This window comes from Telmatherina bonti (genome assembly GCF_933228915.1).
Source record: "Telmatherina bonti genome assembly, chromosome: 16".
Classification (NCBI taxonomy): Eukaryota; Metazoa; Chordata; class Actinopteri; order Atheriniformes; family Telmatherinidae; genus Telmatherina; species Telmatherina bonti.
The window spans coordinates 18,611,858-18,624,505 of NC_136614.1; the positions used below are offsets into that span (position 1 = coordinate 18,611,858).

The following is a 12,648-nucleotide window of genomic DNA, read 5'->3' on the forward strand; positions in this document are numbered from 1 at the left end:
TTTGTTGGTAAGAGCTCTTAATGTCAGTGCTTTATTTCTACATATCAGAGGTAATTTTTCATTCTGTTTTTCCACTTTATCTTTATTTTTAATCTAATATTATGATAATGGTGTGATCCAAACACCCAAACTAATTCAGTGCCACCAGTAAAATAATCTACTTTGACAGAAAAAAGATGAGACATACAGAAAACAGTACACTGACAAATAAATATTAGGAAACATTGACATCTTACAACAGTGAAATGCTTCTCCTTCTGTCTTTCCGATGTCGCACTTAACGTGTCAAACATTATGCTTTGTGCAATGAGATTTTCAGGTAAAAGGACAATGGAATAACACGTTTTCCTACTGCCTTTGGAAATCATGACCATTACAGATTAACTCAAATGACCAATGGTGCGTGAGAGTAGTGGGATAGAGCCACTTGCTTGATGTTTAACTAGCTTTTGGTGGGAGGGTAAATCAGTTCACCACCACCAAAATAACACTGTTTCCTATGTAATGGGGCCAACCAACTCCCAGCATAAGGTGGTGTCTCAAATGTTAACTCACAAACATTAGTTCCTCTGAGTCTTCAAAAATCATCCTGTGATGATAAAGGTAACAAGAAAGGTATGATACAAAGGCCTGACACATATAAGCAGAGCTGAATCAACCAACTCGTGCTGAATGAACATCAGCACATCAATGCCGCTTCGTATCCTTTTTGTAAGTCTTGCCTTAAACAGCTGTTCATTGATGCCCATGCATACAACACCAATACCTCCAACTTCCTTATTTAGATAACAGGACCTATGTGCACCAGATATTGTCAGCTACCGTTGGTTATGATAACTGAGGTGGCCTTGTGTCCCTGTATCTGTTCGGCCTGCATTCGCACATGAGATGCCACGTCATACTGCACTCCTCCACATGCCAGGCCAGAGTAACTCCGCAAGTTCTCAGGGTCGTACAAGTGCCCCAGAGAGTACCCAGCCAAGGTATAGGCCGCCTGCCTGTCCAGCGGCTGCCTCTCCTGGGTGGGATAGAGCAACGGACTCCCCTGAGATTGTGGAGGATGGGGGGATAGATCTGTCTGCAGGTAGTCTTTGGTAAGGGGAATGCCCGATCTTGGGATTCCGTCAGAGCTGGGACTGCTGAGACGAGACAAAGAAACAGGACTGGTTGTGTTTTCATCATTGTCATGGGAGCCTGGCATTTTGACACTATCCCGGTGATGGAGGCGTTCAGAAGGGAGGTCAATGCTGGGGGCTCCAGGTCCACGACACACCACGCTGGGCATGGTAAGTTGAGAGTGATGGGGTAGGGAGGAAGAGAAGCATGGACTGTGAGTTTTGGTGAGGCCCGAGACATCCAGGAGCGCCTTGTGTTGCTGTAGACGGCTCTCCTCTTCTTTAATCATTTGCTGTGTGGCTCGAATCAGAGTCTCCATCTTGCTGGGCTCTTGAGGGCTTGCTTGGAATTGGTCACCATGGTAACGGTCACCCGAATCACTGGTAGATCCACCTCCATCAGGTGAACTGACCACACTGTCTTCATCCCAGTGGCCCCGTCCTATGAAGATAAGTAAAATAAATAAACTTCACCCTGTTAAAAGATACACATGTGGTTAATGTGTAAAATTCAGCTTTCCCTGCATGTGGACTGATGGTCTGATGTCTTGGCAATAGCACAGTGGGGGTTGTTTTACTGTTTGAGGATGTGAAATGTGAAATAACTTGGCTTTCAATTGCAGGCAATTTTTGAACAGATGGTAGCAATCGGCACACTGGCAAGAGACGGCGTAAACAACTTAGCATGTCTCATAATAACATTTGGAAAACAGCTACCAGAAGAAGCAAGACCAGAGCTATTTGCAGAGACAGATGGTTGTGGTCTCAACCCTAACACCTCACCGTGAATGGCGCCATGGTAGGATGTGATTTCATAGCCCTCACTGTTCTCCACTGAGAATTTTGGAAGTGACAGCACAGATCGTGTCGTGTCCCACCACATCTCTCTTCCAGACTGAGGGGCACCCAGGAAGTAACGGCCGCTCTGGCATCTGGCACGATCGCAGGTGGTGGTGTGAGGATGTGTTTGAGCATGGGCAAGGTCATCTTCTGATAAACCCAGACTGTAGCACAGCGAGCCTGAATCTGGATACAATCTGTAGGCACAAGAGGCCTCTGCAGTCTCGTTGGGATCCAACAGCTGAGGAGAAGCAGAATCTGTCAGCGGGCTCCCTCCCCACTGGCTGTCTTGGTCTGATTCTGACCGCTCTGGATTAAAAGCTGAAAATTGCTGTTAAAATAAAAAGCAATAACAGACATGAGTCTTCTGAAGTTTCTAATCAATAAATCTGCAAACAAAATGTTTCTTGTTTTTACATTAATTCATAAAAACCATCTTCTACCTGTGGGTATGGCGACACTCTGGCTTTGGCTTTTGACTGGGTGAGACGTGACTTTGTGCTCTTCCTGTCTTCAGTGTGACTATCAGCATAAGGGAAGGCTGGCTTGGTGGGGCTCATTTGGTCCAAAGAGAGCTGCATTCCCTTATATTCAGTGTCCCTTTACACAAACAAATAATGCATGTCAGTGATCAAAGGAACATTTTTCCAAATTTTTAGATTAGGTTTTGAATTATGTGCAAAGATGTTTTCATCACTTCAGTTTATGTAAAATGTTACCATAATGACACATTCTCATTTTAAAGCTTCCTTCCTAAAAAAAAAAAAAAAAATTAGAATCACAAAATAAAGATATGCCAAATAATATTTTTAATATTTTAATCAAAATCGGTACAAAACCCTCCACAAGGTCTCAGTTTAGGAAATTTAAACTGTGATCATTTTATTCTCTGACCTGTTTAAGCCTGTTGGGGATTTGGCTTGTAATAAAAGTTAAAATGAAGTAAATTTCACAACCTCTTACTGTTTTTTAAAACTCATATAGGTTAAAAAAAAGTAATTCATCATTGCAGCAGAAACACTGTAATCCAAAAATGAGTGAAATATAAATAAATGAATAAAATTAAATAAATAAATACATTTTTGTGCTTCTTATTTTATTTAGGATTAACTTATTCTGAACCATAATGGCAATGACTATTTTCACGTCGATGACATTCTGAAGTACATGTTGGTAAAACCCACAGAACCCAACGGAACTGAGAAACACACAGCATGTCTTTCAGAAATCAAATCCTAGATGGCCCTAAATTTCCTGACATTTGGAGATGAAACTTGGAAGTAAAACTATTTGCTTCCCCAGATTCAGCCAGTTCTTTTGTTTCATGACAATATTTCAAATAACATTACCCAAACGGCTGTAAATTCAGGTGTAATATTTCATTCTGACCTTAGAATTCTATGCTGAGCTCAAACATGTGGTTCAGTCTTGTCTTTTTAGCAACTTGAGATTGTAACTCTCATTACCAGTACAAAAGAAAAAAAACTGCCTTTGGCATTTTATGCTCGCGCTTGCTCCTCTTCACTGGTTACCTTAATTTTTTTGTATTTATGTCAAAATGTTGATGCTAACCTTCAAAATGCCCCAAGTTGCATCTTTGACTAAACGACTTGCTATGATTCCTACCAAACACTGACATCCACTGATAGTGCCTTTCTAACTATTCCCAGATCACAGCTTCTGACAAATGGACATTAGACTCTTTCCATGAAAAGCCCTTCTTTATCTTTGCCTGCTGCACTTAGGCACAACAACTCTTAATCTGTTCAAACCTCTCCTTCAAATGTTCCTCTTTCAGATGATCTTTGGCATTGTCTGAAGGATATATGACATCTTCTTATGCAGTTAATCTGGGTGCCTTGCTGCCTTTTTCAGGCTTAGCACTTTATAACCCTTTGTACAGAAAATACATTGATGTTATTAATGTTACTGTTGTTGGTGATATGATTATTATTATTGTTTCCTTCATCAGACAGCCTTTTTCCTTTATATCATTAAATTGAATATTGCCCTAGAATGTTAGTATTGCTTAATATCGCTGTTGCTGTTGGCTGAAATAGTTTTTACTTTATTTTAAATAATCTGGTTCTATGTAACAGTGGTTTGGATGGTCGTGCATGTTAATAACTATGTAAGAATCACTGTGACATCATGGCAGAAACAGGCTGCTTTGGCTGATCAATGTGCAAACTAGAAAAGTACTCGGAGAGCGCATACCTCTGCCAAGAAGCTAATTTCCACCCATAGTATGATTTCCATCCTATGTTATAGTCCTACATTCATTTTATATGTATATACTACTATGTTCCAAGATTAATTGATAATGAGACCAAGGTGTCTCGGCGATATTGTGGTGTTTGTGGCATGTTTGTCTTTTTTTTTCTCTTGCAGTAAAGAATATTGCAAGGATCCCTTATCTTTTATTCCTGTTCTGGATAGTAGTATTCAGAATCCAGATCAAGCTTCAATATCTTCTAAAACCTGTATTTTTTGGCCAAACACAGACCATATATATGCTGAAAATGTCCCTATCTCGCAAAGATAAAGAATGAGGTATCCAGAAAATTCTGGATCCAGATGTTTATCAGGATCACTCCCACAATTGAATGGAATCTAAGTTAGACAAAGATCTGTTCTCAGAAAAACAATCATGATAATCCACTCTGTAGTTTATGGATAAAGTTTCTAGCAGACAGACAAACAGACAAACAGATAGCACTGGCAAAAACATGACCTCAGCCACCTCTTTGGCAGAGGAGAGAATGCATAACTGTGGTTTCTAGACATGTGAAATTGTTAAATAATGCTCCAGAAACTGCATTGTGTGAACATGTTAGCAGGCCTGTGTTATTGTGCAGTAAAACTATGACTAGTTAGTATTACTGCAAACTCTTTAAACAAGGTATTACAAATAATCCAAGTATCTCCTAGTTTTCTTTTACCGTTCTGGAATGTGTTTGCCCGTGTGACGTAACCAGTAGTTACTCTGAAACAGACGTCTTGGCTAATATTGAATGTAGATAGTTGGCCCGACTGATTTAACATGCACACCATTTATGATATGAATGATGTGAGGACAATAAGCAGTGAAAACAGGTAAAATGAATTCAAGAGATTAAGCTCTCAGCTTCCACGAAAAATAGCAAACACCCCGAGGAGATCATTCTTTTCTGAAACACAGCCTACACTAGCATGCTGCCTAGGAAGTCATTTGACCAACTTGCACAAACATACACACACATAAACATGCAACTACAATGGCCCGCCTCCAAATGTCATATTGTGAAAATTTGTCCATGCATATTGCAAAATTTTTACTTGTTTATGTGCATTTAGCTTTTGCACAATATAACCTACAGTCCTACAGCTGAACCAAATCCAAGTGTTGCTGTCGAGGGAGGGAAAGAGGCTCAAGTGTCAAGTGTTCAGTAAACATGAGCCTATTCTTAACTTATCACATCAACAGTATGTAATAGCAGCTGCCTGGCAATTTAAACCTTGTGGCCTATCCATGACCCTGTACAGCGAGCCTCTTTAATATGACTTTAAATATGACCCATTCTTTATGTACAACACCTTGGGGGAAAGACTGTTTGCACAGCCAGTGCACATTGTGAGGGTTATTTGTTCTTGCAGGTACAGTGACTGGTTCTGCATCCTATCTGAACCCTGTCTAACTTCTGTCTGAGCCAATAGTGTTGGGTCTTTGTGCAAACTGTGTTAGTTGAATTCCACTTCAGGGTCAATGTCAGAGCACCTCACGTCTGACATATGCTACCAGAAAACTTCCAGACATCATGCCATGATGTGTTAATGGTTTCTTGTAGGGTATAACTGCTACTATGCCAAGGTGATTGAATTGTTTATTTTTTTTATGTAGCTGTTCTTTTTTTTGTTTTTTTTTTTTGCTTTTGTTTTTTTTATTTTCAGATTTGCTGCACGTGCACACTCGGATACTTCAGTGTGGGACCTGATTATGTGCTTGGAAATTCAGTGTCATTTTAATGTAGTTACTTTGTTTTCTCCATACTGCACTGAATAAATCAATACTTAGACTGCAGCCATATGCATACATGCACGGCCAAACTCACACAAACTCTATATCAGATGCACAAACACACACACATACCTAGAAACACACAAGAAGATCAACCAAACCTAACGAGGAAATCCAACATGTGCTAGAGCTATGAGATAGCTATTGATTCCTAGTTCACAGTTTGATCGATTTTGCTTTCCTTAGACTGCAGATTGCTGGTGACAGTAGAGGTTTTTTGATGGGGTTGAACCCTGATGTTTGTCTTGCTGTCTCAAAGGGCCTCAGTGTGTTTTGTGCTCTCATAACACACAACCGCCTGAACCTTACACTCACAGTATTTGGTGGATTTGTACAGAGAAGCAAGCGAGGGATAAGTAGAAGGATTTCTCCAAAAGACAAAGACCCACCATATCATAAAGCAAGCTTCAAGAAAGGATCATAAGAGTGAATGATATGATTTAACTAAATCTTGTTAAATATTCTCTGCAGCTACCCCAGCAAAAGCATTCAAAAGCATATTCTATTGGCTCTGAATCTCCCCATTTGCATTACAATGACTGGCTGCTTTAAATAATGTTAAATAGTGAGTAATGCTTTAGAATCTGAAAGATTTATAATCAAAACCCAGCACTGCAACCATTTCTTATGCATGAATTGTTGATGAGCAAAATATCCCTTAAAAATGACAAATCTCTGGTTTTAGACTCACGTGAGGACATAGTTGACACTGACGATACAGTGAGGTCTTGAGGATCGGCTGTTGTGGACAATGGTGGCATAACTCTGGACCCAGACCCAGCCACCGTGCTTTGCTAGGAAACGGTAATATTTGGTGGTGACTTGGCCTTTAACCAACACTAGGAGACAAAAACAACCACAAAGAAAGGCATGTTAAATGACACACTTGTTTTGTGTGAGACTGTGTGTGAAATGTAATTGCCAGCACAAGGTGGTTGCAGCAAGTTGCCTTTAATTTGTGTCTGATGAGAGATGGTTTGGACTCACCAGGTTTTATCATTTTAAAAAAGGGAGAAAAATGGGAAAGAAAAACAAGTGTGTAACTCACAGAGGTGGTGAGCACAGCGCAGGTGAAAGATGTCACAGCTGTGGACATGATGGTACAGTGTTTTCTCTATAAGATCCTGGGGTTCATAACCTGTCAGTTCAGCTACCCTGGAAAGAAATTAAAGAGATGGAAATATGTAAATATTCATGAAAATGTCAGAATTGTATTCTTCTGTCTGAAACCAGTTAGGGAATTAGTCTACCTTTACTCTTTGTGAAAGAAACATATCAAAACTATGCACACATATAATATGGAATAGTTAATTAATAAACACAGGAATGCTCTGTACCTGGAGTCCAGGAAGATGAGCTTCATGTCCAGACTGGCTCTAAACATGAACATATTACTGTGCAGTTTTATCTCAGTCACGGCACTGGGTGGCAGAGAGTGACCCACAGCCACCAGTCCCACATTCTGGTAACAGCCCTCAAAAGGTGACATGTCCAAACTGTACTGACGGATTTTAAGGTAACCGCTGCAGTGAATCACCTGCAAAACCACAACAACAACAAAAGAGATTAAAATTAGTGTTAAACAGGAAAAATCTTACAATGTTTATTCAGAGAGAGATATGTCTTAATATACAACACCAGATGCGTGCTACATGTTAAAAAATTATGAATATTTGATTAATCATACCCCAATGACCAAAAATTATTAGAACTTGTTATTGTAAAAATACAAAATATTTCTTTCAAAACATTGTTAAATCAAAATTTATAAATGTTCCATTTTCCATTTAAAAAAAAAAAAAAGCATATGTTTTAATAAAATAACTATTTCCCCATTTCCACAGGTCATTATTTGGTTGATTTAAGGCCAATAAATTTCAATTACAGGATATGCTAGTTTATTATTTACTAAATGTCCCACCTTGTATCCACCGCTGGTGAGTCCTGCGTTTCTTTTGGCCAGAACACATTTCATCCGCAAGAAGAAAGAACGCTCCATTTCATATTCTGAAAGAAGACAGAAATAGTAAACATCACTGTCAAAAAGAACAGTAGGCTATTATTATTATTATTATTATTATTATTATTATTATTATTATTATTATTATTATTTAGAAGCAACTGACTGTGGCTCAATTTTGAAAATAAGCCACCATTTCACAAAAGGCTTTTTTTTTTTCAAAGGTCAGTTTTACTTAAGATTATAATAATAATCCTTAGAGGCAATGTGTATGTGTGTGTGTGTGTACATATATATATATATATATATATATATATATATATATATATATATATATATATATATATATATATATATATATATATATATATATATATATAATTGTGTTTTTAGAAAGCAGTGACAAAGCTGTAAAACGGTACCTTGAACAAAATGTGAGTGATAGGGCTGATGTGGCGTCAGTACAGCTGTCATCTCATCGTGGTCGGCAGGATGGACATATTCATAAATACTGTTCCCAGTCAACTCTACCTGTTGAAATAACTCGGGTAATCAACGGATATATAAGCCGACACAATTGTACTAAACATGATGTGGCCTGCCTCGGTTATGAAATATGATTATCAGAATAACGCATGCACGGAAATGTGACAATAAAGCTGATCTAAAGCAAACGGACCTGAGACAATCCCAAATGGACCGACGCTGTCTCTGAAATGTACATTATTTTTCCATCTGGAGCCACAACAAAGATGAATCCGTCTAAAGTCTGTAAAAAAAAAAAAGAAAGAAAAAAGGATAAATCTTAATTAAATCAATTTCTTTTTTCCCCCCCAGTAATTCAGTGACTGTCACATTATAACAATGATCATACCTGCAGTAAATGAGATCCCAGCTCCCGTCCAATATTGTCCAAAGATCTTGTTCGACTTGCGTGTCCCCAAGCCTCACCAAGACCTGCAAACAATGAAATAATACTGTCTGCTTGCTGTCTTCTTTTTGTATGAATTATAAAACATGTGATATCTATCAGCGTTCGTTCTTGAGCACATTTTTGAATTAATCTTAATGTTACTCTCTTCTGGTTGAACACACAAGCAAACACTAATACCCAGAGGGGAAAAGCTCCTGTTTAAAAGACCAATTCACAGCATTTATTCCCTCCCATTCAGTCTGGGCATTTGTGGCGTTCTCCAGATGTTTTACAGATTGGAAGAAGCATGTAGTTCTGCAGCAAAATAGCTATTCAACCTCTTTATATAACTGATATTATCACTCAAATAATTAAAAAAAAAAACCCTTTTCCATGCATTTTTGAATCGTGTGTAAAAAATAATAAAATATAAAAACAAAAATAAAAACAGTGCCAGAATTCATTGTCGGTGATGCCTGTGATGCGCATTAAAATTCATTCAGTTTCATCAGAAATGGCGTGAAGCTCTGGTATCGTCAGTAAATGAGCTGTCCGTGGCCCCCGCGGGAAATAAAAATATGTATCCGCTGTAAGGAGAGAGGAATGACGACCAACAACCCTCCACCACATGAAAAGTAGTCCCCTAAAAGTAGAACGTAAACCAAAATAAAAAAAATAAATAGAATAATATGAAATAAATAAATAAATAATGAAAAATAAAATCATAATAAATTTTTAAAAAAAACGTAAACAAAAAAAATAATATGAAAATGAATAAATAAATAAAAAATAAAAATAAAAATAATAAATTTAAAACCCGTTAAAAAGACAGAAAAGGTCATGTTCCTCTTTCCTTTCCGTTTGATTTTTCTCCAAGTTAATAATTGTTTCACATTAGTACATTCCCACCAGGAGGCACAACCATAAAATAATTATAATCTTTTATGGAGGATCATTTCAGTATTTTTCTCATAAGAAACAGGCTGTTAATTGCATGTGTCTCCTGCTTTTGGCTTTAGGTGACTGGACACCTTGCAGAGCCTTTCTCTAATTGGTGACTGGCGTTCTCAGTCACGCACTGGAAGAAGCCTGCAGAGACCTGAAGAAAAGATGGTGGCAGATCGCCTCATTTGGACACACTGAATTAAAACAAGCATAATCCATTTGTAAAGATTATCTGTAGATCAATGAGGAATCACTAAGCCAAAGAATTTCGTGATGCTTCGTTAAAGTTGCCAGCCTCGATAAATGATCATCTTATTGTTTTTTTTTTTGTTTTGTTTTTTTAAATTAAGATTTAGTTTTTTCTTTTTTTTAAAATTAATTTTCTATTTTCATATCCTCGCCATAACAAAGTTACTGTTTTTGGTGGTGGTATATGTTTTTATAATAATCTTCTTATGCACTGGTATTTAACGTCCAAACTTAGCCTTTAAAAACAAACATTAAAAAAATAATAATAAAAATGACTTTACGGTTCTTTACTATTCTTTTAATATTAGGCTATACTGTTTATTTTCTGACGCAGGATTATTTTTATTACAGCCCCGTAATTATTCAATAAAACTGAGTTTGGGTTAGTTTGTACATTAATCTTTAGTTCGAGATTAAGAAGGAAAAGAAAGAAAGAAATGATGCAGCTGGGTTGAAAGCCACGCGTGACCGTGGACTCATCGCTCACCCTGAGGAAAAACAATTCTCATCTTTAGGTAACTTGTTGTCAGTCTTATTATAGAAGCTTTGTCAAGCTGGGAGGTGATGGCCGATGGTAAAGGCAACATTTTTGCCAGTTCATAAAATTCACTGTTCTCCTTTTCCCGTCTAGTCCTTGCGGCTGTTTTGGATTTCTCCTTCATTTCGAAGTCTTTTTTTTTTCTTCTTCTTCTTCTTTCCTTTTTACGATGTCCTCACTCGTCTGAGATGGTGCTCATCTACAACAGCAGTTGTACTGATTCCTCCCAGCTTCGCCTTGCGTTCATTGTGGTTTTCAGTCAACTAAAAAGCTTCAGTTTTCATATAAACAAAGAGCTGAATCCAAAATGTGTGAAAATCCCTCCCGAGTCTGTTCAGCAGGTTGTGTGTAAACCTCCTCGGTGCAGCCGCTGGCCTTCATCCATCACCTGCAAAAGAAGAAAAAAGAGGAGCATTTTTTGGTGTGGTCCCTTCCCAGATTGAAAATTTTCTACAGATATGAACGTTAACTCTAAATCGAAACACATTTTGTAACAAAAAAGTCCCTGGCGTTTTTTAAAATATATATATTATGCAAGACATACAAGAAATTTATTATTCTGTCAGAAAAAACAGCAAACATGTACCCGAGAATATACATAAATAAGAGTAGGCTATTACAAGCTATTTCAACAAAACACTGCACTGCAGTGCCGATGAAAACTCAGTACAACGCGAACATAGAGGAAATAAAATTGCTTAAGCCAATTAAACCACATTCCCTCTCCATTTAGTAGCCTTTATGTTAGAATATTGTGCGCATCTCATTGCTTTTATATAACAGGAACAACACACAATAACAGCTACATCGGGCATCTTCTTTGACAATTCACCCAAGCCTTGTCTTGACAAAATGACATCAGCTAGTGACAAGAAATAACTCAAGTCGTATTTTTCTGTTATTTCAGATAACTGTCGAAGAAATGACACTTGACCTGTCACTATTCCTGAAACACGTGTAACTGCTCTGTTGGAAACAAATATAACATGCTTTTACAACAAGAGTCACTTTTTCTTTTTACAACATTATATACACATATGAATATACACATTCACATATGTAGCTTGTGTAATGGCTCAGACAGACATATTTGAGCTATTCCTACCCGAGCAGGTACCGTCTTTCCCTATATCTGAATCGATCCTGTGGCCTTAAACGCAGCCTGCTGGGAATTTCACCTGTCCTGAACCGGGTTCAGCAGTCGTCCCAGTTAAAATTGCTTTCAGCTCCTCCTGGATTTCCACCTGGAAAGGCGAACGTGCCGTGCGCTGCATACACCTCTCCAAATTACAAGGACGCGCAACGAGTGGCATTCGTGCCCAACAAACCGCCTCTCCTCAACTATCTCAACGTCCCTCTACAAGCAGCTCAACACCCGCCCACGCTATGCCTCCACCTTGATCTGATTGGATGAAAGAGTTTGAAGTTATTACGTGATTGGACACTTACCTTGGGCGTCAATTTGGTCCAGCAAGGTATGCGTGGCTGTTTGTCGCGCACGGAGTGAACTTAAATGTGATCTTGTTGTGTTTTTGTCATTAGCTTGAAGATGATGGATCAAGCTGGAATAGATAAATAAATCCCTATGAGATAGTGTTGGTAACATTCGACCGGTGAGAGGCTAAATAAAAGCTCATAATGCCGCCACTAAACGAATATTGCATGAAAAAAATTGAGCAACAACCAAGATATGTTGTGTTTACATTTAAAATAATTTTCTTTTATACCAAAAAGAAAAATTATGACCTATTTTGAGCAATTTCTCTCTACTAATTGCCTTCACATCCTCTGTAAAACAGCAAAGAGAAATCCAAAAATAGATTAGGCTACTTACAAATATATTCATTTAAAGAATCAATGTGCAGTTTATGTTGGACCTGTGCTATAGTGTGTGTGTGTGTGTGTGTGTGTGTGTGTGTGTGTGTGTGTGTGTGTGTGTGTAATTACTCTTTTTAAAATAAATAAAAACACAGACCGAAAAAAAACTGTACTGGGAAAAAAGGTGTGTTTTACTGGTGTTACCGCCGTGTT

General features: G+C 38.0%; 1 protein-coding gene across 1 annotated transcript; it reads right to left on the reverse strand.

Annotated features, from left to right (window-relative positions):
- Nucleotides 1-814: 814 nt before the first annotated feature.
- Nucleotides 815-10,741, reverse strand: LOC306767675 (single-minded homolog 1-like; the record flags this gene model as incomplete). Its single annotated transcript, XM_079255756.1, has 11 exons — nucleotides 815-1,557; nucleotides 1,899-2,286; nucleotides 2,399-2,555; nucleotides 6,704-6,851; nucleotides 7,061-7,167; nucleotides 7,350-7,549; nucleotides 7,934-8,019; nucleotides 8,395-8,503; nucleotides 8,652-8,741; nucleotides 8,847-8,929; nucleotides 10,567-10,741. 11 exons carry the CDS (start codon nucleotides 10,739-10,741, stop codon nucleotides 815-817), a joined length of 2,286 nt encoding a protein of 761 aa, XP_079111882.1.
- Nucleotides 10,742-12,648: the final 1,907 nt, after the last annotated feature.